At 42.8% G+C, this 27602-nt stretch overlaps 1 protein-coding gene across 15 annotated transcripts in view; it reads left to right on the forward strand.

The window, feature by feature from the left end:
* The window catches only part of TCF7L2 (transcription factor 7 like 2), a gene marked incomplete at its 5' end in the record, with an annotated part of 177214 nt that extends 154078 nt beyond the window's left edge, over positions 1 to 23136 (forward strand). For 3 of the 15 annotated variants that reach the window (XM_082052904.1, XM_082052905.1, XM_082052910.1), the window contains 8 exons: positions 220 to 306; positions 6630 to 6755; positions 7581 to 7740; positions 8458 to 8565; positions 13461 to 13509; positions 14062 to 14112; positions 15250 to 15322; positions 20853 to 23136. In XM_082052904.1, coding sequence (XP_081909030.1) covers positions 220 to 306; positions 6630 to 6755; positions 7581 to 7740; positions 8458 to 8565; positions 13461 to 13509; positions 14062 to 14112; positions 15250 to 15322; positions 20853 to 21288 — 1090 coding nt within the window. In that variant the 3' untranslated portion in view covers positions 21289 to 23136. Of the gene's footprint in view, positions 1 to 219; positions 307 to 6614; positions 6756 to 7580; positions 7741 to 8457; positions 8566 to 13460; positions 13510 to 14061; positions 14113 to 15249; positions 15323 to 15899; positions 15973 to 20852 lie in introns of all 15 variants that reach the window. The other 12 variants (XM_082052896.1, XM_082052903.1, XM_082052899.1 and 9 more) reach the window with 10 other exon arrangements.
* Between the last annotated feature and the right edge of the window lie 4466 nt (positions 23137 to 27602).

Raw genomic sequence — 27602 nt, forward strand, 5'->3', positions numbered from 1 at the left:
GGTTATAAAATTTAATTAGCCATTCCTATCAGATTTATGGCATTCAAATTGTTCTGTGTTTCTTTCCTTTGATCCTTGCTGTACAATCCCCAAGATTTTTGTTCTGATCAAATGAGAATAAAGCTTACTGTGCAGAGAGAAGTTTTTTGTTGTTCTTTTTTTTTTTTTTTAAACCCTTTTTTCTTTCTCTCATTCTCTCTTTCCCTTCTTTTTTGCCAGGCAAGGTCAGCCAGTGTACCCAATCACGACAGGGGGTTTCCGCCACCCTTACCCAACCGCTCTGACTGTCAATGCTTCCATGTCAAGGTGAGTTCAAATGCTGAGGTCCTGAATCGAGAGCAAATGTGTAACTTCTCCTGCTGCCCTCTCTAGAGGAGGGCATGCCATGTAGGAAAGCGCTTCTGAAAGCGCTTCAGTTAAACAGTTGTCCTTAGTTTTTCGGTGGGCCAGAAGAGGAGAGGACAAAAGACACCTTCCTGTCTGAGGACAAGAGGGTGTCCTATTGCTGTCATTTGACTTTACGAATTTGTTCTTGAGGGAGAGGTGAAAGAGCGGGAAGTCGTCTTTAGAGGCCAAACTGAATGAAAAAGCTGGGAGAATGTGATGTTGCAAAAGCAGGAAAGAAAAGTCGTGGCACCCTTTGCTTTCTCGGTGGCTGTGACCCGGAGCAGCCCTGCGTGCGAGAGGGGCGGCTCGGCGGGAAGGAGGGCTGCTCTTCAAGCGGGGTTGGGAGGAAGGTTATTGCGCTGTGTTTTCCCCTACCAAAGCTCCAAACACTGATAGTCAACATAAAAGGGCCTGCCTGACCCTCTAAAGCTTTAGAAGTATATGTTTCTCCCCCTCCCTACCTCCAATTAATTCCATCTAATTTTCCAGAGGCTGCTAGTTTTATTTACAAACTGGTTGGCAGCACTATGTTTAAGTAATCACTAATTGCTCCTAATGATATTTTTATTTTCTGTTCATCTGATTTTCAGTCTGGTTAATTAAATCGGTGGAGGTTTAGACTTTCCTGATGGGCTGAAACAGCTAATCCATTTTGATGATGGCACATAATTAAATTAGCATGCATTACATAGCAAGGTTCCACATCCCTTCCTTGCTCTGTCCCTTCCTCTCCATCTCTGCAGTTTAATATGTGAAGGTTGGTGTATAGAGGATTTAAGGAGGAAAAGATTGGAGGGGGGAGTTGGTGGGAAAATCACCTTGTTGAGAAATGGAAACCTGTAACTAGAGCTCATGAATAAATGGGTAGGGAAATAGTGTGGTGTGTGCTTCAGATAAGTAAAAGTGAAACATTAAGATTTGCCCATGTTGCTCCAGAAAATAGAGAGACAACTGGAAAATAAACTTTTAAAAAAAATTAATAGAACCCAGCACAAGGGAGAAAAAATCCTGGGCTGGGGAGAGAGCTGCAAATTTAAACAATGGTTCCCTCCCTCCATTTAGTCTTTTTTAATATCTCTAAAAGACTTGCAGGCATGGTGTGAGGCAAAGTAGAGCTTGATTTAGTTTAATTATTATTAGAGAGGCTAGTCATTTGAGGGAGGGGGGAGATGTGGGAGGGGGGGAGTCTGTATTCCCAAGATAGACTTTATGAAAGGTATCTAGTTAAAAAGAGTACACAGCAAATTAAATACATTATTGTGGTAATGGGACGACAGAAGTAGAGGTCTATTATACTTATGGCAGTTATAGGAAATGTAGGCTCCTTGCCCTGTTCTAGCACATCCTTTGATATTCATTCCATTCAGCAGCAGGGCCAGGACTTCTCAGAATTAAGTGATGGGTCATTATACTTTAAACACCATGGAGAAGCCTAGATTGGCAATTAAACAGCACTTGCTGACACTCGCTTGTGCCACCCTGTGACCCCCTTTAGATTGAGTTGTTGGAGCTCGGGGCCCTCAGCCTGCTAAATTGGTAGCAGGCACTTCTCCTGACGAGGGCTGGCTCTGAAATCTGCCGGCTTCAAAGGGAGCAAGATCATGTATAAACCATAATGTGGGTGCACCGTGGCTCAAAAAATAAGGCAGGAATAGATGAAATGTTACAAGTGCAAGGGGAAAATGAGAGAATAATGACAAATCTAATGCAACTCAAAGCAGAATTGTTGCACAGAAAAATGCATCCCACTGCTTGCGCATAAAATCAAGGCAGGCAGATGACATCCAGTTAACAGAAACATGTCAACAGTGAAGTAAAGTGAGAGTGAGTAAGAGAGAAGCCCCTGAGACAGCCAGGAACAAAAAATTAGTTGTCCTTAACAAGTTAAGACTCATCATTATATTCTGGCTTGGAGCCATAAAAGGAGACAGTGGTGTATAATGAGCTGCTTAGAATTTTTAGGGTGTTTATTGCAATTCATGGAATACTTGTCTAGAAAAAAAATACGGAGGGATGTCGTAGGCGAAGGTGAGAGGTGTGCATATACGCACACAGCCTTTCTTTTTGTCTCTGACATAAGCCCATACGCGCACACATGCTCAGGTGCACCCGCAGACCAACGAATGGAGTTCAGCTGGTTATCCTTTGTTTGAGCCCAGAAACTTCTCTCCTGGTTTCCCATATGTGGGAACACCCTCTGGGCAGGCTGTGCTCCGATACGTGGTTCGATGCCTGTTTTCTCCTGCCCGCTGTATCAGCTGGAGCTCCGGAGCTCAGCCATGGGACAGCCCTTGCCCCAAGCAGCCAGACGTGCTGCCAGTCCCAGCAACAGCCCCGCAGAGCCCTGGTACAAGCCTCAGGTTCTCTGTGCTGGCTCTGCCCAAATACCCAAGTCAGGGCAGAGCTTTGCATCCCCTGAGACCACATCCACATTTTTCCAGAGCCTTCCTTTAAAAGTGGTTCTCGTCTTTGCCTGCATTATGGGATAGACCTTTAGAGCATATAATGCTTCCCAACCCTGAATATTCCCAAAGCTTAGTAATTATAGTTCATTAGTTAGAGTGTGCTTATGAATAGTTTATAAAAGGTTAATGAGTGACTAATAGTGATTTTCATAAATGGTTTAGGCTATTAAGGTAGTGTCTTCAGGTTGTTTTAACCATTTACAACTCTTTTCCTCTGCTTGGAGCATCACCCCACTAACTTCTTACGCATGCAATATGCTCATAACAACTCTTGATCCTTCATTAGCCCTCTGTAATATGCCTTTAATGTAAATTGAGAGAGGGTTAGCTGACTGATGGGCAAACAGTGGACCCACTATGAAAAAACAACTGCTGTGAGAGGAAATCAGGAAATAATTTAACAGAATTACACCAGACAAACACTGCACAGTAGTTAAGTGGTGGCAGTGGAAAATACCTTCTGTAATTGAAATTTCAGGGGAAATTCACTTTTGCTGAATGTAATTACTGAAGTTGGAGTGTAGCCAGGAACTTAAAAATTAACACTCTTTCCCCACTCGTATTGCCATGTGAGTTGATGTCTACATGGAAATAAATAGGCACTAGAACTTTGGGCCAAACCTCACCCAGCCACTGAAGTCCATGGGATTGTGGGAGCTACTGCGAATTCTGGAACATGTTTTTATAGCCCTAAGTGTAGGAAGGGGTGTGTAAGTCCAGTAGGCAGCCTTGAGTCTTGAATGGAGAGCTGTTTAGTGTGAAATAATGGTCACTGGTAACAAACACACAGCGTCCCTGGGGAAACTGCCACCCTGACAGTAACAACTGAGCCCCAGCTGCCTGTTGGGGAACGCTGCCATGTGTCCGACTTTTAGAGCTCAGTGGGTAAGATCTCATCCCAGCTGAAGTCAGTGGAGCTTTTGGCATCCTTGTTACAGCCAGGCTTTCACACAACATGTGCGTGTAGGCTTCTTCTCCTCTGCTGCCCTTCAGTCCCATTGGGTCACTCTACCATGGGCAAATATTCCCTTTCTCCTAGATAGGGATTGGGAAAACATTTTTACCATAAATAAGGGGTGAAGTTATGGGTTTTTTTTTCAGATTTTCTTCACCCTTCACCATTTTTTATTAGCTGCAGGTACTTAAATCTTCATCAAAAATAAATAAAATATGACCCCCTATGTTTTGTTGAATTAGTTTCCCTTGAAAGTCCTAACCATACAACAATCCACCATATAGGCAGAGTTCATTTTTGAGTGTGTTTAGTTTTTGACCAGATCCTTATTTAAGAAGCTGGTCCATGACCCAGTTATCACAGAGACGTCATGACGTGCTCTCGAGGAAATTAACAAACACCATCTCTTTTCCCCATTAACTCAGTCTTTTGTGGTGTTTGGGAGCCCTTCTCCAGTGATGAGTCAAACCTTATTCAGTTGCACTCTCATGCCCTTCTGTCCTTGTGCTACCACTGCACTCAGCTGTTCTTCCTCGCTGCTCTATACCCACTGCCCTTCCCACCATGTCCTCAAGTCAAACAAATGCAGCTCTTCCTGCTTTTCATCTCCACCTTCATCCTTCGTTGTCCTGTTGTCTCTGGCTCTTGTTCCAGCTGAACCCTAGCTAGCCCCAGCAGCATAGTCCTCTCTTCAGTCATTCCATAGGATGTGCATCAACTTCTTAATCACTATGCTTATACCACTTTCAGTGAGGTCAGGGTTTTGCCATAGGTTTTATTTTCGTCCATGTTTGTAAGTTATTTTTTTTTAAAGAAAGCTCTTACTGCCAGTTTTCATTGTTTGCATTGTACTATGGCTGAAGGCCCCAGGCACTGTGGGAGCAGACTTTAAGTATGTCCAATTAAAATACACACACAGAGGCACAAATAGAGAGAGGGAGAGCAGAATAAAACAGTACAAAGGCTCAGTTTGTGTCTTGCTGATGGTGAGGCAATCCTGTGGCATAAGTGGGACCAGGACATCGGTCTCCTTGCAGCCTCACCATTGTCTTCTCTTCTGAGCTCCCATGCACCAAAGCGTTTCACCAAACGTGCACTTCTCTCCCAGATACTTTTGTCAGAGCAGGGAAAGCATTTTGACAATCCACTTTGAGATTTGTATCCATGGGTCTTCAGCAGCAATAGAAATCCATGGAGGAATGACCATTTTGCTGCCCGTTCCTCTCTTCCCTTGCCGTCCCACCCTCCTCCTTTCCTGCTCTCCATGGCTTTGTTGGTAGGAGCTGCAGTTCTGTACAGTTTGAACAATTTCACATTCTCCCTGTCGGTCTCTGCTCTTCTCACCACTGCCTTCAAAGACAAAATACTTCTGTCTAATGATCTTGAGTACTACCAGCTGATAGACAAAGATCCTCAGAGCTCGTAGTGGACAGTACCTCTTGTTCATGAAAGTACTACTGTGTGATCTTGTGAATGTAGGGAATGTCTGGGCAGTTGGGGGAAGGGATTTAAGCTCAGTAATGGAATTTATAAGACAGGGGAAAAATAAAGAAATCCCATTATATTTCTGATACTTGTACAGAGTCTACTTATCCATGGTTTGTCACCCCATTTTAAATCCTGTGTGACAGAAAAAATCATTGTATATTGACGATAGAAGAAATAATTCTTTATCCCATTGCATGTTCCATATTCTTGGGGTACTTTATTTTGAGAAAAACGGTTCAAAATCTGAGATGAGAGTAGGGATTTGCAGTGATAAAAAAGCCTTGTCATTTGCCATAATCACTTTAGCCTTGGATTTTTGAGGAAGTTATTTTTGAACCAAATTTTTAGGCTAGATCCCATTCCCTGGAGACCTGTTGACTTCAGTGGGGGTTTTCTAAGGGAAAGACAGTCAGTCGTCATATACTTTCCTTATTCACTGCAAAACCTTTGAGACTGTAGAGGAATAATGATAAGAAGTCAATCCTGCTTTTGAGAAGTTTTGTTCATTCATTTTGGTTAAAAAGTCTGAATGATTGTGCCATGTTCGTGCTGTGGCCCCGATCAAGCAATTAGATTCATGCAGAAGGATTGCACGTCCCTCTGAATCTAGTTGCAGAACTGGGACCTGTCCATGTATATGACCATAAACCATAAAGCTGACAACATTTTTTTCTGTGTAGAAAGGCTAGACTGTTATTTTGCATTAAATTAAGCTTTCTTAGTTTACCATAATGGGTCAAAATTGGCTTAATTCCACAGTCTCCCCACCTTATATTAAGGCAATGGGGCTCAGAGATTTATTAGACACAAATAAATATTTTCTTTTGCTCCACCAACAAAATGTAGCTAATGAGGCATCTATAAGGATTATCAAAAATGCATCTAGATTGTGTTGGCATTAATATTTTATTTTGCTGTCAATACGCAACAAAAGATGTCATCCCAAATTCACAACGTGATTCAGAGCTGTAAAAATTGATTCCTTGGTTGCCACAGATAATTTCTTAGCAAAGAAGTGGACTGGTGGATTTTCTTGCAGGTAGCTGAAATTCCACTTTCATCCAAGTTGATCCAGTTGAATTTGCCTTTTGTTAAAGATGTTAAAAATCATGATGTCTCATGTCAGTAATGATAATGAAGGGGAAGATTGGCTTTAATGACATTAGAAGAGTCATTATGTTTAATTTATTGCTAATTAATGCTGTCAGCTTTCATATGCTTTGTCTAGCTGTCATGTGCTTGTTATATGCCTTTTTTTTTTTTAATGTGTGTACACATCCCTCCCCATTCATTCATTTTTATTCTGACGATTTACACAGCTTTCTCTCCTCTAGGTTTCCTCCACACATGGTCCCGCCACACCATAGTTTACATACAACTGGAATCCCTCATCCGGCCATAGTCACACCAACAGTCAAACAGGAATCTTCCCAGAGCGACGTCGGCTCACTCCACAGCTCGTAAGTTGTTGCTTCCCATGTCGTCTTTTTAGAACACACGAGGCTTTTAAAAATACTTGGATTTATGGGAAAGTTTTTGCTGTAAAATGTTTTGGGTTTTTTTTTTTAATTGCTTTTTTTTCTGTTCTAATTGATTTGGTTTAACTACCAAAGTGTGACAAAGTTACAGTCTTTCAGAGTAATTCTGTGACTGAGACAAGTAGTTATTAATTTCACCCATTTTAACAAGGAAATGGAATTTTATTGCTGAAGATTCAAGCTTCTTGACCAGTTTCCCTGTTAGTACCTGGTTTGAAACTGTGAGATACCAGGTGCATAACAGGAGGCAATAAATCAGAGCATAAATGGCTTGTTCAAAGCTGCGGAGAGCATAGGTATCATGTTTAGGTTTGAACCGAGGAGAGCCCTGGTCTGCCTTTGCCTCTAGTGCTTCTAGTCCTTCTTGCCTTTCATGTCACGGCTGAAGCAGAAGGACAAAATTTCAGTTCCCACTGATGATGGGATGCAACTATTTCCTCTACCATCAAGGTCACAAGCCCTCCCCATGAACCCATTTTCCTGGGTGCCCGTGTCCATCCAAGGTTCTTCTAGGGGCTGAGCGGGTACTTGGTGATATTGTGTAAAGCTGAGATGGGTTTTCTTATAGTGCTCTCTTAAAACTGTTTGCATACAGCAGGCAGGGTGAAAGCTCTAGTGAACCTTCTGGTCCTCCTCCTAGAAACTAATTTCTGAGGATTAATGCTTGAGAGATTGAGGGGATTCATTTAAGAAATTCACAAGGGTTCTCACTGTGAGGTTTCTGTCTGTTGTATCTTTACCCTTCAGAAAACATCAGGACTCCAAAAAAGAAGAAGAGAAAAAGAAGCCACACATAAAGAAACCTCTTAATGCATTTATGTTGTATATGAAGGAAATGAGAGCAAAAGTTGTAGCAGAATGCACATTGAAAGAGAGCGCAGCCATCAACCAAATCCTTGGTCGAAGGGTAGGTAACACGGGAGAAGCGCAAGCAGGGACTGGAACTCGGTAGGATTCGCACCTTCTGAATCTCTGTGTTTTCCTGTTGTTTTGATAATGGATAGGGAAGTTACTAAACAGAAGACTCCATCTGGTTTTTGGGTTTTGCAGACAGTTTTTGCCAATGGGTCTCATTCACAGGGAAGAGCGGGAGTTAATTAGTAGCAGTGTTATTTCAGTGTTATTTCCATGACCTGGGAAAAGTCTCAGATTTCTTATTTTGTCCTAGAAACAGGCAGAACAGTAAATGGGGAATGAAAGATCCTTTGGGAAGTACGGTACCGCTATCGGCAACTAGGATGGGGATGCCAGTGGGGAAGGGAGGGAGAGACCTTCTCTACATCTGTAACTCGGATCTGGCTCACGACAAGTGGTTCAACTAATGGACCCTCTCCCCTGCTCTTTGGGTTTTTTTAGTTTTCTTAATTCTCCTCTCTCATCAGGAAACAGTGAGGCTGAGTGAACATGAATGATTAGTTGTGACTCAGTTGAGTTAACTAGAGTTATAAATAAAATATGAATGGCAGCATGCCAGATCATCTGTTTTTATCTCTTTTTTTTTAAATGAAAATCAACTCTAGCTGTATTTATATATAAATAATATGTTCTGCTGTTAACGTGCTTAAAAAAAAAAAAACAACACTTGTGCTTTTTATTTTGTCTTTTTCTCGTCTCTTCACCTCAGTGGCATGCGTTATCCAGAGAAGAACAAGCAAAATACTATGAACTAGCAAGAAAGGAACGACAGCTTCATATGCAGCTGTACCCAGGCTGGTCTGCACGGGATAACTATGTAGGTTCCTATGTAGGTGTAAATTTTTTTAGTAGTAGAGCTTGTAGAAAAGTGTTTGCGACCTGCTGAACTACGACCACACAACTGCACACAAGCACTACTTGGAAAGTGTGCCTCAGGATCCCAATCTGGTAACAACAACAGACGCTTCCCTCTGCAATACTAAAACTATTGGGGATAAATCCCAGCCCTCCACTTGGAAGAGGCTTCCAAGCTGGGACTAGTAAAAGGTTAGAATTGGGACATGACAGTACAGATCAGTGAAGAAACTCTTGCCTTCACTTGTACCAGCATCTGGAAATGCTCTTTGGCTTGCTGGTCATTTTAAATTCTATTTTATAAACCCAATTGAAAACTTCCATAGTATGGCTTCTCTCCTTTTCACCAAAAAGATGAATAATTAGTGTCTTGTGCTTATCTGTGTGAGAGTGTAGTGGAAAGTGGAAGAATGACTTTTCCTGGCTTCAGAGGAAGACTGACAAAACCAAAAGCATGACTTGTTTGAAAGTCTTACTCTCAGGTGGGGTTAAATGAATTATTCCATCCTCTACTGTTGTATATCTCAATTATATTTTGCTTTTTCCTGGCCATGTTATCTTTTTCATTTTTTATTTTTCCCTCCTCATTTTTTTAAAAAGTGTTTTGGAGTTTGTGATCAATTTGTAGCATGTTTTTAAGATTGATTCCCACATCTGCCTTTCAGAAAGCCTGTTTCATAGCTAAAGTGATAGAAATTTTTGTCTGTGAAAAACATAAGGCCAGCATTGTAACCACTTACTAATAGTATATAATCCCTTCTTCCATGAATGGTAAGCGGCGCATCTGGTAGTAAGTGTTTGCAAGCCTAAACCCATAAATTCTTGACAGGTTTGTGGATTGGTGAACCTCTAAACCCTCTTAAATAGGATTATAGCAGCATCTTGGTGTTCTTTTTTTTTTTTAGTTTAAATAGAAATCACCTAAAATTCTCATGGTCTCTAACTCTGGAATAAACCCCGCTTCCTACTTTCCAGGCAGACTTCTCTGCAGGTTTGGGGATCAGTAGCTCTAAGACTGGTATCAGTTATGGATAGTGTTACACACTCTGGTTTTGTTGAAGTCTCTCTCTCTTCCATCATCATCAGTGCCTATTTAACCATAATTGCTGTAAATGACATATACTGTGTGCTTTATATGTGGGAACGTTTACCTCCATGAGAATCTGCACTTTGACATGTATGGATGGGAAGAAGATAGTTCAGAGTCTGCAGCAAAGCCTGGAGCAGCAGCAGCTCTCTGTGCTCTTCCACCATTTCAGCAGTGGAGAATACACATGCTCACTTATTTAGCAATATGAACTTAAGGACAGTTTTCCAATCCTTATGTTCTTCCTCGATCATCTTTTCTTTCCGCTGGGCTCTGCCTTGCTCTCCTTTGTTTGCCATTGCAGGTGTAGCTGTGCATGCTTCTCGGAGGAAACCTCTTTACACCTGATGAGGCACTGCTCCTGCTAAACACGTTTTCCCTTTCTTTTCAGCATAGTCTGGCCTGAGACTGTCAGACCATAGGCTTGAGGTAGTTCCTCGGCACTGCGCAGTATCGTCGTCTTGGGTGTTCAAAAGGGAGTATAGGCTCTACTGAGGTTTCAGGAGCGCTCATTCTGTACAGTGACTGTGCCACAGACAGGGCCATGTACAAAGCCTTCAGTGTTTAGGACCTTTTACTTTTGTCCTCACCGTGTGAGCACTGAGAAACCCTTTCTTCTTGAGCTAAAAAGGACAGGATGAGAAAGCCGGCGCTTTCCTAGCGGCTTGATGCTGTACCCCCAAGTGACCTTCAGGGGGAACCTTCCTGCCTGAGGAGAGCACGGTACCTTTGCATCACACAATTGCATCATCTGCAGGATTTATTTATTTCTCCCCTCCTGGTCCATTCAGAGCTCTCTGAGTTCCCCGTGGCATTTTCTAGGGTCTCGAGCTCTCCACACATCTAGAAGGGGAGCACGTTTGGGCTGCTTGAAATGGTTAAATTGTTAGACATCTCACTTCAGGCACAAGGAAGAGGCCGGCTGTAGCCCAGGTCTTCAGAAACAGAGCAGTACATTCAAGAAATGCAGCTTTCAGCTTGCTCTTAAATAAGAGAAGAGGGTTCAGGGAATCGCTTGTGGCTTCTGGGTGTCACAAGGCTCATTTGCTCTTCCTGAGATCTAATAGATGTTAAGCGGCACTGAGTGCTGGACTCAAAAGTATGTAAGGGTCTAGTCACCTTGCCTGCCGCTTGTCTAGAAAATTAGTGCCAAAGAACTCTGCAGTCCTGTCAAAACCCATATTGGTTTGGCTTGGTAGAGGCAGCTGCCAAAGCGGTTAGCAAGTATTTACATCCACATGGACTTGTAGCCTAAGAATTTGTATAGTGCAATGATGGAAAATGTTACAGACCATCCGCTCCAGTCTTAGGAGGACAATCTGAGGCAAAGGCAAAATGGTGTCTTCTGCAGAGCACTTCAAAAACTACTGCCATAATTGTTTCCTTAAGTCCATGTATTAATTTAGCTATGTAATCAAATATCTTTTCGTAGCACAGAAATTGAACAAGCAAGCCAGGTGATTCTTCTCTATTTCTTCTGAAAAGTGTGTTAAAGAAGTTAGTGGGACCGCTGTCTGTTCTTTGTTAGGAGGAGTTTTCAAAGCTTGTGTTGAAAAGGGATCAGAAATTCCTGGTCCCTGGCTGACATTCCTGTATATCAGCCATTTTTAACAGGTTGCTCCCTAGGGGGTTGTAGTACTTTAATACCTGGCTTGAAGAGTTTTCAAAGGGCAGGTGACTCCTGACCTCGGTTCTGGCCGGCCCTCGCGTCAAGAAGTTATAAGGTCTCAAATTGGAATAGCCCTTGAATTCCCAAATGTACTGCAAAAATTAAGCAAATTTACCACAGATGCAGTCTGTTAATTATGCTAGTGGCCTCCTTGAGATTAAATAAAAATCAGGCTTATGGTGCTAAGGCAGTTGTCTGGTTTCGGTTACAATGTTACAAAGCTGGAAAAAAAATCACTGACTTTCACAGAATTACTGTCAATCTACATCAGTGTACATGGAGCAGTCCAAGCCTCTTGTATCTATCTTTATGTGATACGTGGACTTGAAGATACCACGTTTTGACCTGTTTAATTCTCAAAGAGCTTTAGGAACAATGCTTGTCCATCTTGTGTGCCTGTCATGTTAGACTGATGGCTGCTGTAGCAATTGACTCGGAGCGACAACTTTCCATATTCCCAAAAACAACCTCAGAGGTGGTGGAGATGATTTCCAAGCAGCATCCAGGCTGCAGGATTATGTGCATATTGTTTAAAAATCCTTTAGAACAGACAGTGCACACAGCTTTTTTCATTACCAGAAGACTCTGGTGAACAAGACTGTGCTTGTTGCAGCCTGGAGAGCAGGGTAGTAGTTTACAACCCTGAGCAAGCAGCTGGGAAAGAGTACAGAAGCCTCTTGCCAGAAAACCAGCTTTTGGGGAGGAAAAATATGACAACAACAACAAATCAAAATTTGGTATTCACGTTGTGGGAATTTCTTACTAATACATTCCAGGGAACATATTATAGTGAGCATCCCAAATGTGGATGTGCCAGGCTGAAGCCCGTGTTAACCACTTAGTTGGGAGCCAGACCAACCTACTGAAAAAGATGTTCACCATGTGGGAAGACCTCTTGGCTTCCCCACAAATACATCCAGCCCTTCAAAAGTACTGTGAGATTCTTTCTTCCAAGCGATGTTTATGCCTTCTTGACCACACGGGACTGCTGGTCTGGTGTCTGTTTACCGACTTCTTCTACTACTGCATCTTCAAAAGCCGGGTTTTCTTGTGCTGGTCGTGGTTGACGCTGCTGGCCTGAGAGTTGTTGGTTTTAGTATGTGGGGAGCTGTGAAAATGAAATTACTCTGTCCCCTTGCACTGGCCTTTTTTGTACTGCTTTGCAAAGCCTATATCTCAGTGTTAGATAAGTTGTCTCAGAAAATTGCTTTTCTCTTTTGAGCCACACTTATTCCTTTATAACTCTTCTCTTGGAAAACGATCATTGGGTTTCCACAGAAGCTGGGCTCCTGGTCATGTCCTCACCTACACTGCTGGAGGGAAGTGGAGAAAGGGCCTTTCTCTCTCCAGTCAGAATCCGCAGTAAATTGCATCATCTTGTGGGATAGTGCTTGGGAAAGGGACACAGTTTAGCAAAACATCACTCGTTATTTTTTCTTGTGACAGAGCAAAATGTGGGAAGGGTAGTAGTTCTATCTGGATTTCTTTCTCTTTCTGACTTTGCTTGTTAAGATGTCAGTGCACTGAAAAACCCGCATGTTAGGTTTTGCTCATTATTGTGGCTTCCTCAACTGCTTTAATGGTCAGTTTTGGGTGCTGAGGAGCTCCAGGGGCTCAGTCTCACCTCAGTCACGGACTCACCCACCTCGAATCTCTGCTACTGCCCCTTCTTCCTCTCCCCACCCCACAGAAGCATGACCGGGAATGATTTTTTTGAAGCAGGAGCATACAAGTGTCAATGTTTCTGTTGTGATGATAACCTTATCTCAGAAGAAGCATCTTGCAAGGTCTTCTGCCCCCTCCCCAGCTGCTTATGGTGTGTGTGCGGGGGAGTGGTGCTGCAGTGAGGGTGTCCAAAAAGGCATGGGGTGGGCGGGCAGGGCCACCCCGGGGTGCGAGCATCCTCTCAGGCCCCCCAAAGCCTCCCTGCATGGGGAGTGAGCTGGCACCGTGCTTCGGTGTCTTCCCCGGGGGCCTTCCCGCACCAGCGACAGCCCCGTCGCTCGGTGCTGTCTTGTAAGGAGATGTGTATTGGGTTGTGGTTTCTTTTGTTGTTGTTTTTATTTTTTAATTCTTCTCATTTGTGTTATGTTTCCTGCAGGGAAAGAAGAAGAAGAGGAAAAGGGATAAGCAGCCAGGAGAGACCAATGGTGAGTAAAAATAAGTCTCAGTCTCTTGCTTAGTGGCAGTGCGGCAGTCCTGGTGTGATGCTCCTAGGCAGGGGGAGGTGGGTACCAGTCTCCTGGCCTCACGGGGAGCCGGCCCATATACTAGACAGCCTTTTCTTTTTTTTTTAATGCACTCTAATTATTTGCGTTTTTATGCCCTTCTAAAACCAGTAACCAAGCCATTGCATGTAAGAGCCTCTTGTGACATTAGCTGAATTTGTACGTAGTAATTGCAAAGCCTTTAACTGCAGAGCCGTAGTTGTAATGCCTATGCCATCATTTATAAAGTTGTCTGCTTATTTTGCACATATGTGTGTGCGTGTACGTATGTATGTGTTTGGTATTAATTTGGGCTGTACTCGTATGTTCTGATGCATGCCTTACAGTGGTAAATCGCACCCATTTTAAATTAAGGAGGTTTGCCATTCTATATAGGAAATTAGAAATACTGCATAGGCAATCTCATAGTCAATTCTGAAGAAGCCCTGACTTAGTTTTTTTGAAGCGTTTGTGTAATTTGTTCTTTTTTTTCAGAACACAGCGAATGTTTCCTAAATCCTTGCCTTTCACTTCCTCCGATTACAGGTGCTAACGTCATTTTGAGTCATTTAAAATAGTTTATAAACTGCTTTTTAATTTTTTTTTCCTGCCATTATAGATCTTAACATTAAACACTTATGACATTAAGAAAAAAATACCATCCACACATTGTGATAGTATTTATTATCTATATATCTTTATTATATGTTTGATAGTATTTTTAATTTTGTTTTTCGTTTTTGTAACAATTGCTATTAAAACAGTAATACAGTAAAAATAACATAAGAGTTGTACTAACTGTGCAAATTGAATATGCAGTATTTCTTTAAAGAGACTGATAAAGAATGGAAGCAAGTCAGTAATGAACCTCCTTAATCTAATGGCATTTCTCATGGCTCCCACTAAGTCTTCTCACATTAGCATGCATATGCATTTTTTTTTAATTATTATTATTTTAGTTTTGGATTTTTTTTTCCTTTCTGCTCAAGCCTGTTCATTGCAGTTCACTCGCTGTACTAACTCAGCACCTTGCCATGCTTTACGTTTTATTTTCTGGCTGATACTAACATACTCATTCCGCAATCTGCTTATTCTTATCCATTCTTTTAAATACAAATTAATAAAAACAAATAAATTGAATGTTATTCCAAAAGCTGCATTATCCCAGGAGATATATTTTTTTTTTGTTTTGTTTTTTTTCTCTTATTTTTATTTTGTATCTGAGTTGAAGAAAAAAGCATGTTCAGGATCTAACTTCCATACTCAGCTTCTTTTCTTCCTTTCCCCCCCTATCAAAAAAGAGAATAAAAAACCCATCGCAAATAAATCTTGCCTGAAACGTCCTGATAGACCAGCCACAATGACTTTCCTCTACTTGTTCTTTTAAAAGGGAAAGAAACAGTCCTTTATAAAGGGATACTGCAGCTTTAATTGCAACAGCTAATCTCGAGAGTTGAATAAAAATGTGATTATCACTTTCTTTTTAACTTTTAAATCAAAAGTCAATATTTTGCAATTAATAACAAGGACATTGATTTTTATTCCCTTTTTTATTTTTATTTTTTCCTTATTTTTATCTTTCTCTTTTTTCTCCCCTTTTCTCTCTTCCTCTCTCTCTCCCCCCCCTCCCCTTTTCTTTTTTTCCTCTCTCCCTTTTCTGCTCGCTTTCTTGAACTCATTCAGACCTGAGCGCTCCTAAGAAATGCCGAGCGCGCTTTGGCCTTGATCAACAGAATAACTGGTGCGGCCCCTGCAGGTGTGTATAGTTTTCCCAGACTCGCTATGGCTGATTTGCAGCTGGTTTATTTGGTACTTTCCCCTTTTTTTTTCCTGCCTTGTTGCTTTGTAGCTCTGTGTTGTGATCTAGAAGACACAAGGGAGTGGGACACTGCCATGAGTTATCGTCTCTCTGAAAGGGTTTTGCTTTTTTTTCCGTTGTTGGTCTTTTTTTTGCCTTCCTCTTTGCTGCTGCTAGCCAAAAACCCACTGTAAAACAGCATCAGCCTTAAGCCCGTCTGATCCGTGGCTCAACCACGCTCCTGCCCTCCAAACCTCCGCCCAAGGAAAGTCGCTCCCAAAGCCCTTGATAACGCGGCGTTGAGCGCGGTACCGACACCGGACAGACACACGGCCGTGTCGGGGATATTTTTGTTGTTTTCTTTTAGCTGATTGTGAAAGTCCTGTTTTATTTCCTGCCCTTGGTACGAGGGGAGATTACCAAATAAAACTGAGGTGACTGAAAGCTAAAACGTAGCTGTAGCTAAGATGACACCATCCAAATGAGCTCTATCCACCATTGTGTTGTATTTTTTGTGTTTACCTTATGCTAACAGATGCAAATACTCCAAAGAAGTGTCGGGCATTGTTCGGGCTTGACCGACAGAGTTTATGGTGCAAACCATGCAGGTATAATACTACCCATTAGGCCTTTGGGGAAATAAAAGCAATCTGTCCTCTTAGTGCATTTGTGTGATTTTATTTTTTTGATCTTTTTTCCCCACTCCCCACCTTTCTCTCTCCCACAGCATCAATTGCTAATAATCTTTGATCTTTGGAATTTCTTGCTAATTTAATGACATTTTCTCTCTTTCTTTACCAATAACCTCTCCCTGGTGGTAGAACTGGGAACAAGAAAACTTGGAAGTCCTTAAAGCTGGCAGTTTTTTGGCTTTTTTAATTTTTTTTTTTCCAGATTGTCAGCAAAATGAATGTTTAGTTGGACATCTATATTTTGCCTTTCATTTGGGTCTATGTCCGCTGCCTCTAAAGGCTTTCTGAAAAGGTTCTGAGATCTGCAGCACTAGTGTTTTTCTCATGATTAGAGATACAAAAGCCAGTGTTTACAGCTTAAGTTGTACTATTTTTTTTGTGTTATCTGCCAAATTAAATAGCTACCTCTAGGCTTCTACGCCTCGGTAAGGTTTATGTAGATACCAGTTTTTTAAATTATCTGATGTCTTTTTTTTCTGATTCCAAATTTTTTTTTTCCTAAATTTTATCCCAACAAGTGAGCTGTAAACACCTGAGCTCTAGAAAAAAAGTAATTACAACTTTAGTAGGACAATTTCCAGCATTAAAAAGAGATGAAAGATATCAGAGAGCCCAAATTTCAACAGCCCATGTTCTACTGGAGTTTAATTCCATGTATAACTCAGTATGTACTTCTTTCTTGGTGGAGGGATACCGAGTAGTTCTTTTCTCATTCCTTTTTCCTTATATGATCGCATTTGGTTAAATTTGTTGTTTCTTTGTTCTGATACAAGCAGTCTTTGAATTTGGAATATTATGATGGTAGGTATTTCAACCCAAACCACACTCTGTGTGTAGTGATTCCTCTCCCACATTTTCCCCTCTTACTCATGCCAGTCCCATGTGCTCCATCTCATTTAGAATGTAGATCAGACGTCCATCATATTTTGTGTATGCACGCAGTCTTGTTTGTGCTTAGTGTCGAGGAAAACAGGGATCGAGGGTGGTGGTGTATGTCAAAACAAGGCATCAGGAATGTCTTCAACAGATTGCATATTGTCCCACTCGAGGCATGCCGGTGCAGGGTGTCGGGGTCTTAGATATCAGTACCAGGACGTGTGTTAAACAGGCTTTGAAAGCAGCAGTTTCTTAGAAGAAGCTTTCAGTCCAGAAGAGCTGGGTAGCCACTTTGCTGTGTCAGGAGTCTCATGCTAGCCAAAGACTTGAATGCCGTGTTTAATTAGGCTTTATTCTGTGGTTAGTTCACTCCACGCTATCAGCAGATATTTGTGTACTCTAGAGATAGACTATGTGAAGCCTGTCAGGCTCTGTGTGCCCACTACCAGAACCGGGGGCACATCATGTTTGGGTTGCTTTATCTTTCCCTAGCTGCCTAAGTAAACAGTGGACTTCTAAAACTGCATTTTATCAGCGAGGGGACTCTTCCTGTGGTCTGTGCAGTGGTTAGGTTACATGTGAAGCATAATATCCCTCTTATGCCAGATTTAGGTCAGAAGTCTTTGCAGCTCATCAGAGCAACTTTGTGAGATCAGTTTTGAGCAGTGTGGTGTAGCTGATACCTTTAGACTTACTAATATAGAGTCAGATGCCTTTTTTTTTAATGCATGGAGGCATTTTATCACTAGATATTAGATCATTTCTCTCCTAGTTCTGATCCTAACCGTTATAACATTGCATTTGCTAGCAACGGTAGCTTTTTGTAGCTCATCTTAGGTAGATGCTAAAGATGTGCAGTTTGGTACTACAGTAGAAACTGAGACATCTTTGCTCACACCCTTGTCATCGTCTGTGGCTTTCACTCATGGCAACTCCAGCATTATGGGTTTCCTGATGCTGTCCTGGGGCTGGTTTCAAGGGCAGGATGAGCAGGGCCAAGTCTGTCAGTGTTTGCCAGACTAATGTAGCAGTTGATGCCTTCAGAGCAGTGCGCAAGTGAATAATCCTCACTAGTGCTTCTGAGGGGTAGTAATTTCATTCCCACTTCAAGGAGGGCAAAGCTCAGGCACAAAGCGTTCCTTGGATATGTATTAATTCCACTTCACCAGACTTGCCTGGTGTTGTTCAGTTCTGGTAATACTCGGTGTGCAAGGTTTTGGGTTTTACCCATCTATGCCTTCTGGCCCACCTCACCCTGACATATGCATGACACAGATAACACATGGTGGGAATGGCACAGGCTGGAGAAATGCTCTCTGCCTTGAGCCATCGTGATTTAAGTAAATGCCTTTTTAGACTAAAAGCGGCCACAGTATTAAAGCATTTAATATACAGCAGAAGCAGAGGAAGCAATCTGCTACCTTAGTCCTAGTCAAAGGAAAATTCCTTCAGGTAGCAGACCAGTGGGTTTCATTGTAAAAAGGTTATTTAACTCCGCAGAGTCAAAAAGTCACATAGACCCCGTTTAAGTCTGCTTTGCCATGGGAACTCTTAATGCCACAGATCTTATAATAGTGTTCATTTTTTTGTTTGTTTCTTATTTTTGGCCTACTAGACTCAAACTGCCTCCAGTGAAATACTTAATTGCCATGTAGGTTCAGAGCAATGCAGTTGAATGGCTTCTAGACCACCATCAGTGAGCCAGGCAGAGCTTTTGGGTGGTGGGGAAGTCCTGAAGTCTCCACATTGGGAGAACCCACTTTTCCACAGCTATTATCAGTGGGCTTTGTGAAGCATTGCTGCTCTGCTTTGCCACTGGCAGCTGTACAGTAGATCTGAACATGAATTGTGGCCCTGGTAGCGCTGCCCAGCTGAAGCCAGAAGTGGTGAGACCAAGGCAAAGGGAGAAAGAGCAGCAGAAATGTCCTTGGCCAAGAGCCAGAGGCTTCCCGTGTTGTTTGTTGAGGGTAGAAGAATTAGTAGGTTCTGTTTTGAGCCCACCAAATTAGTTTTTTTCTGTCTTTTAACGTTGCTCTAATAAAGCATGGTTTATAGCCTTAACTTGCTGTCTTCTATCTTTCTCTCTTTCTTTCTTTTTAACATTTAAGTTGCATGGTTGTCTTAGTTTTTAGCATGTATTGATCTGCAGGCTAACGTGGTTGAAACTCTAATAGCCCTAACCCCTTACATTGCCATGTGGAACGTGGAGCAGAACCTGAGAGCAGAGCCTGAGTCTCTGGCGAAGGGATGTCACTGAAGCTGGTAGAAAGATGGGGTGCTGGGGTTGGTGTTCCTTTCCTGGCTGCGGGAGATGGTGTCTTTTAAGTCCAGGATCAAGCTGGTTAGGTCTCCCTTGCAGTCGAGAAATATCTAGCCCCATTGCTTAGCCAGCAGACCTTGGTTTAACCCAAGTCAAACACAGTTGCCATGCAAAAGGGAGAACATTGAGGACCTGCAGTGGCACCAGGGCACCACGCAAGTGGGGAACGTCACCCAGCGACATTCAGCTGCTGTGCCACACTCAGGCGCTTCTTCTCATGAAGTTGCTGAGCAAGGGTGAGGTATCCTCTGGAGGGGGAGAGCAACCTGCTCCTTCACGTTGGTGGCTTTGTGCAGCTTAGCTGAGTGTCCAGAGTTTTAGCAGCAGAGCTGCTTGAGAGAGACTTTGTCATATACCTCAGGCTGTGTGACAGTGGTTCAGCACTTCCCATGGAAAGTGTGCTTGTGAATAGGAGGGCTGGAGAGCCAGCATTATTAGGGTCAAGGTGGCCACTGAACGTCGTTCTGCCAGATGCTGTGGTGGTTTGCCTCATTATTTCTGTCCTGCTGCTGGACTTGTCTTGCATATACTTGGCAAGAGAGATGGTGTGAAACTGTCATCTGTTTTCATTGCTCCTTTACATTATTAAGTGGACAGAGGGAGGAGAAAAGATCTCTGTCGGGTCACTTGCTCATTTGTTTGAGGATGAGCAGCTCTTGTGAGACTCTCATACTCCCTGGTGTGAAATAAGCTCCATGTTGCTCCTCACCTTTGTACTTGTCGTTGTGCTCTTCACCTCCTGAAATTGGATCCCACTCTGGAGTTACATGGGTGGCCTCTCAGAGGAAAATTCCCCAAAATACAGACGAGCAGCTGTCCAAATCTACCACTCTCCCTTTGAACAAAAAGTAAAACTGAGTCGATTTAAAGCCACAACCTGCAGGCCATACAACCAGTTATTCTTGTTATTTTGGATCATACTCTGTTTATCCTGTTCTTTTCCTGTTTTTTCTTCTGTTTGCTTTGTTTGTTCGTTTTGTTTTTATTTCCCCTCTCTCTCGTTCTCTCTATTATATATCCCTCCTGTCTGACTCTTGACATTTCTAGATTTGGTGTGGTTCTTAACAGAGGAGAAAGCAATGAGCTGTAGTTCGCAGCTGTCCTTGCCTCCCAAGGGCTGTGCATCATAGGAGATGACAGGTGATGCAGGTGTAGGGGTGGCCCCGTTGAGTTGGGACAGTGTTATGGGACAGCTTGAGGTATCATCAACTATCCAGAGCTTTTGTTTTAGAAGGATTAATTTTGTTTTTATTATATTTTTTTATGGAGGAGAGTTGAGTTTGTAGATCAGCACAGTGGGCTCCAAGAAAGTCTTACCTAATTTTCCGATTATTGAAATAGCTAAGGAAAGGAGGCAGCCTGAAGAGGAGGGGGACGAAGAGAGAATTGGTGAAGCCTTTCCAAATCCGTTAGCCGAGGGGAGGTTCCCGAGCAGGCTGGGTGCCGAGGACACCCCGCCAGACCCCCAGGATGGCGCGTGGGGCCGGGGTGCCACCCGTGCAGAGCCCAGAGTAGCCAATTCACGGCTCTTTGCTTTAGATAACTGTCTCCGTCGGCGTCTCTGCCCTTTATTCACAGCCAACTCTCTCCCTGTTTCTAGGAGAAAAAAAAAGTGCGTTCGCTACATACAAGGTGAAGGCAGCTGCGTCAGCCCACCCTCTTCAGATGGAAGCTTACTAGACTCTCCTCCGTCCTCCCCCGCCATGCTCGCCTCCCCCGCCAGAGACTCGAAACCACAGACTGAACAAACGCAACCCCTCTCGCTCTCCCTGAAGCCCGACCCGCTGGCGCACCTGGTGATGATGCCGCCGCCGCCGCCGCCGTCCTCGCTCGTCCTCGCCGAGAGCGCTGCGAGCAAGCCCGGCGCCCTGCCCGCCGCCAGCTGCCCCAACGGGGCCCTGGACCACCCGCCGGCCGCCCTCCCGCCGGCCGCCGCGTCCCTGGCACAGCCCTCCACCTCCTCCCTGCATCCCCACAGCTCGCTGGCGGGGACGCAGCCCCAGCCGCTCTCCCTCGTAACCAAGTCCTTAGAATAGCTTTAGCCTCGGTAGCCCTTTCCGTTTCCTTCGGGGGGATTGAATTCTGTTGGGATTTGGGATTTCGGTTTTCTTTCTCCTCGTCGCCGTCCGCTGTTCGTCGTCGTTTTCTCGGTTTCGTTTTTAATTCGTGCCACGTGGCTACATTAGTTGATGTTTTATCGAGTTCATTGGTCAATATTTGACCCATTCTTATTTCAATTTCTCCTTTTTAAATATGTAGATGAGAAAAGCCTCATGATTCTGCCAAAATTTTTATCAACAGCTGTTTAAAGTCTTTGTAGCGTTTAAAAAATATATATATATACATAATTGTTATGTAGTTCCAATAGCTTAGTTTTAAAGACTGATTTTAAAAATTAAAAAAAAAAAAAAGAAGCAATTTTGAAGCAGCCCTTGCCGGAGGCGTTGGTTCTTTATTATTTGTATTAAATACGAGCTTGCGAACCAATCATTTTACATCTGGTTTTTAAACCTTTAAGGGCACAACGAATGCGGTGCCACTACTACTTCTTTTTTTTTTCCTTCCTTGTGTGAAACAACCTTTATTGTGATGTTACTTGTTATTGTTTAAATGTACAGAAACAAAGGGTTAAAAAAAATGTGTTAATATACCTTGTTCCATGGTGTTGTTCTTTTTGGGGGAGGGAACGCTACTCAACAATTAAAAGTATCACAACGCTATTGGACCAGTAGTATTTATTGCTTTAGAAATTGCTTGTTGTATCTGTATGTTGTCCCTTTTTAAATGTTTTTTTCTCCTTTTTTTCTTGAAACATTGTATAAAGTTGGTTTTTTTTTTCTTTTCCCTTAGTGTAAGCATCTTATATATAACAACTCATTTGTACAAGGTTTTTAAGTTTATATATAAATGTGTATATATATTTTTTTCCGGGACTTTTGTTTTTGATTTCTTTTCACGATTTTATTTTATTTTATTTTTTTTTTTTGCTATACGACACGCAGTTGCCACCAAACGGACGTTCGCAGATGCATCTTTTCAAGGATCAATAGTGTAAGAAGTAAAAAAAAATTGCTTTAAAAGCCATTACACAACGAAAAGACTTGAAAATTTAGCAAGGGAAGTTTTAGCGCCGCTGTTTGAGAAATAGCAAGGTCCAAGTGTCTCCTGTTCAGAACTGCAGCTGAATCCCCTGCGACATTAGGACTGCAGGCTATGTGCAAAATTTGTATGTGCCAAAATTCTCAGTGACTTTTAACTTTCTCCCGATGACTTTATTATTATTATTATTATTTTTTTTAATGCTGTAATTTTTTTGTTCATCATGTTTTGCTGTGATGTTACATAGGTAGATATGTATGTAGTTTTAATGTCACCTATAACAGACGTGTTTGGTAGCAGATTGTCCGGAAAGCATTTAAAATGAAGAGGTATAAACCCTTAAGGGCCAAATTCTGTATATTAGATTATTCATAAAAGGAAAATCAGACTGCCACTTTTATGTACACTTACTACATACAGGTAGGTAGCAAACTTAAAACACAAAAAAAAAAAACCTAGGCATGTTGATGTTGCAAAAAAATGCTGTATAAAGCTGAAAAATTGTTCATCTGTTCATTCAGTGCCATTGTAGTTGACATGAAGCGATTGTAAAACTGTCTCAGATTTTTCTCTGGTTTATTAAGATGCTAACTATAACATTTTTTGTGAATACTTTGAATGTTTCCTAACAGTTGTGATGTTACTGTTCCGTTTTATGCTCTTATTCCGATTTTCATTTTTAATGGTTTGGAAGCCATTTTTTGTAATGAATAAATGTTCATGCTGTACAGTATCTGTAGCATGCAGTTCTGGATTAATAAAAGCAACTTAGTATGTGCAGAGAACGACTTGTCAACTCATTTATGCGTTGACTGCATTTTGCTCTGGCCACAAAGATTTAGAGATTCCTTGACAAAATACATGTGTGAAAATGGTGGTGATGTGCGGCCAGCTCTAGTTGTGAGCAATCTTTCGCATTCCCATGCTGCCACCTGCTAAATCTGCTCTGTCCCAGCCCTGTCCCCGCTCAGCAAGCTTTTGCATGAGTGGCCAGCCTTGAAAACCCTTTTTTATTTAAAGCAAATAGCACGTGGTTTGGTGAAAGGCAAGTAGGACGTGTTAGTAATGTCATCCCATCACATGAAGTGATCCTGACTCGGGGACAGGACACCAGGGCTGATGATACCTTCAATTTTAAAGCATTTTTGTTCAACCGGATGATCCCACAACACAGGGCTGATGCACTATAAAGGTCACAAAGGACAGGTTAGGTAGCCCTAATTAGTCAGAATCCATGTGCCGGCCTTAGGGTTTAACTCCTGGATAGATCTGTTGCCATCCTTACACATACATATATACCTTTTTCTTTAATTATATATATTTTTTAAATGCAATGAGCCCTTGTAGCCCAGACAGCTCTCCACACTGAGTATCCAGCATCTACCCAATGCAGCAATGCCCGCAGATTCTCCAGGATGAGAGCGAACTTAGATTCAGGAATTTTTTATAAAATAGCTGATTTGTTTGGGATTTTTTTTTAACAGAGTAGGGATTTAAGCTTCATAATTTTCAGGAATCTCTTAGAAGCGGATGTTACCGTAGCCCTGATCATCTTGGAAAGTCGCAGCCACAGTAACTTCTACGTTGGCACTTGAGGGCAATCGAATGCGAAGGTCTCGGAGCAGGCTTGTTCCCTGCCGTCGTGCCAGCGTATTGCTCAGGTAACGAGCTTCTCTTCGGTCAGGCTTGATGGACTCTGCGGGAAGGGTAAGTGTTCTTCTTCATATGGGAAAACGGGGGAAGTGATCTTCTGCAGAGAGCTGGGAACGGGGCTGTTTTGGGAAGCTGGGCCCCTGCTGCCCCTCGCTGCAAAGTCCGATGAAACCAAAACTGGCTGCAAAGCAGTTGTCTGTTGGCTGTGGAAGGAATTTGCTTTGTAGAGGTGCTGGCAGGTACTGGGTGAAGTACTAAATAATGTTTAAACAGAATATATAGTACTTTAAATGGGTACAACTGTTTTAGTGTTTAGTTTACCACCCAAAAACCTTTTTTTGTTGTTGTTGTTTCAGGCATGTTAATAAAGGGTAATATACATGAATATTGCATCATATTTCCTATTAGAGGGAATAAGTCGCGGTGAGTTTTTCACCAGGCACTATTTATCTCCCTTGATCCATGGCCTGATGCTGTTTCTGCTGTGGTCTGCTATGACACTCCCCAAGACTCAAGTGGGACGTGTCCCCTTGTCACCCGTGAGAGACACATGGGCAGCATGGGTGGGACGGGACTCTGGGACGGGGGAGAGGATGTTGCTATGAAGTTGTGGAAGATGCCACATCTTGCTGTTGTTGGTAGCCCAAAAATTGAACACAGTACTTCAATTACTCTCTTAGTATTTAGAGTTTCTAGGGAACAGGTTTTTTTCCTTCCTCCTGAACGTTTTGACTCTCGCTGGAGCGTGGCCATCCATCAGCCAGACACATGTGCTGCATCTCTGCTGGGGATAACTGCTCTCTTCTAATGTAAAACATGGTGCTCCAGGGAGATCTTTGAATACCATGATTCAAAGGAGATACCATCAAGGTATGATTCACATATTCGGCAAAATAGCGTGTTCTTTGCTTGCTGCTTTATTAGCAAGCCTGTGGAAAGCAGAGTCCAAAAACACTGTTCCTGGACAAATTGGTTTTCCATCTGTGTGTCCAGTGAGAGAGGCATGTGTTCAAAAGACAGATTGAGCAGAGCTCACCGAGTGGTGGATAACTCGTGCTGGAACTCTTTTTTTGCTGGGGAAAACAATGGCATATTCCTGGGAAAGCAACTGCTTGGGTTTCCGGTAGGTTGTGCATTGGCTGTATCCTGTGAGGAGCTTATGCCTTCAGATTTGCCTCCAAATCCCCCTTGCTCAAAGGGCCTGAGCTGGGTCAAGGCTCTGAGGAGAAAATCACCATTATTTGTATGAACTCCCTTTGTGCGCAGGAGGCACAGCCAAGAACCCCATCAGGCCAGGCATGCTGGAAACATGGTGGAAGGAAAGCCCTTCCCTTGCATTGTACATCTAAAATGGGGTTGGCAGCAGGCTCCAGGGGTGCGGTCTGGTCACCCTGTTCACCCTTAGATCCGTGTAGGTGAGGACAACCTCCAGAGCAGGGTGGTGACAAACTGGCACATTCTGTCCTTGTATGGGGCTGCCACGGGACACCATGGGGCCCTGTGTACAGTAGGTAATTCAATGTAGCTATTGCTTCCACCTGTTTTTATGGGATAAGGCACGGAAGCAAGTCAATGTACTGCATGTTCAGGAGACATTTATTTTCCTTTAGTTTTGTAAATCTCATTTTTCACTTAGTGTATGGAATTTTAAAAAGTTCAAGCAATTGCTGACTCAATAAAGTAGTGCCACATGGTTTCAAGCTTTGCTTAAAAGAAAAAAAGAGAAAGGCAAGAAAAAAGAGCAAGCTTTAGAGTCCTGTTCATTTCATTAGACCATAAAAAGATGTGAAGAGAATTCACAGTAAAAATAGTTGCGTGGAGCATTGCAACAATCATGAAAGCAACCAGTAAAAATGAACTTGTGTGAGAGTGCTGTGCAGCTATGTCTGGCATACACATAGGGATGCTTTGCCACCTATGACTCTGGGTAAAGATTTTGGAGGGTGATTTGGGAGAGATGCTGCAGCTGAAGACTAAATTCATTGCAGGAGCAGTGGTCTGTGTTGGACAGGAAGGCTAAGGCTTCTGGAGCCTTTAAACTACGAATACAAAATGTGCTCAGAGATGGTAGCAGTTGCTTTCTTATAAGAAGAGGTAGGCAGGTACTTTGACATTCATTTTAAGATGTTCTTGGAAAACATCCTGAGACTTCTAAGGCAGATCAGCTACAACTGAAAGCATCCCAATGTTCCATCCATAATATCACCAGCCCGTTTTAAGGACTACCAGAGGAAAGGAATCTGCCAACCCCTGGACTGATTTTCTTCAGGGATCAATCCAAAATATTCACTAATCACTTGCATCCATGTTCTATGAGTAGCTCTTTTCTTGAAGTTGGAAATGCATTTTATTTGGGGTGGGGAGGTATAAGCCTGAACCTTTAAGGCAACGGAGATCATGAAGTCATGCTGTCTGTCCATCTGTTTGACCCTCTCCTGATAACTCTTGAATCCTCTGGCGTTTTGAACCAGATTTATCAGCGGCAGTCAAACTCCCAGAGATAATAAAGTCCGTGTGAGTTCCAGGGAAATCTCCGCCGGCACTGAGACAACAGGGCTTTCCAGATCTGCTGCTGAAGAGAAGGCAGGAGAGCTCAGCTGTTCACCGTTCCCTCTGGCAGTGTCCAGATGGCCAATTATCACACGTCTACTTCTGGACCAGCATCTGCGCTCTGCTGCCCAGCTGGCAGGCCAGGAAGATTAGGTAGGAGACATGGAGAGCATTGGGGTGTTGGAGAGAACAAGGAACCTGGAAGAGAGTTCAGGGTATAGAGAAAGCTGGAAATATTGCAGCTGTAATATGTAATACTATGTAAGATCGCAGCAGGGAAGCGAGGGGAGGGGAAGGACAATGGGGAGACAGGAGATGCATCTGCAGGAGACCGGACCTTACTGATGTTACTGCTTACAGAGCAAATCTGCCCTGGAAAAGTAGATTCCATGGAGTAACCAGCTTCTTGTATCCTTCCTTCAAGTTATGTGCTTCCACCAGCTCCCCAAGGAGAAGCACAGCCCCATTTGGGAGGTACCTGCTGGCAGGAGCTCTGGCCGGGACCCCAACAGGAAGGTCTGCAGGGTGGGGAAGGCTCATGGTGCTTCCACAGTCTTGTAGCATGAGGAGGAACAGAGTTGGGTACACACAGCAAGAAGGATTTGTGGGGTTTTTTGTTTGTTTGTTTGGGTTGGGTTTTTTTAGGAGAAAAAAATGTTGTTATCTTATTTGCTCACAAACCCATTTGTAGTAGCTGGTTCCCAGGCATTAGCAAACACTCTGGTTTCAATCCTCCTCAGAAAATGTCTCCTTTGCTCCCTTATTTTGTGTTCCCTTTTGAATATGCTGCTGGGGTATTTTTGGATCTAACTATATCTTTTTAATCTGTTCCCCCCGCGCCTTTTCAGCCCCCGCTGCCTCCCTGCCTGCTCCTTCTTCAAACTTATATAATGGCACATTATACAAAATAGCTAAGCAGGTGGTATTTTTAAAGACAGTGAGTGAGCATTTTTTTGGCCTAAATTTGGAATGAAACAGATGGATTTTAAGACTCTGCTTTTTCTATGAATAGTAACCGTTGTTCTCCACTGCCTTAAACACCAGTTTC

The sequence above is a fragment of the Streptopelia decaocto genome (assembly GCF_964273445.1).
Source record: "Streptopelia decaocto genome assembly, chromosome: 5".
NCBI lineage: Eukaryota > Metazoa > Chordata > Aves > Columbiformes > Columbidae > Streptopelia > Streptopelia decaocto.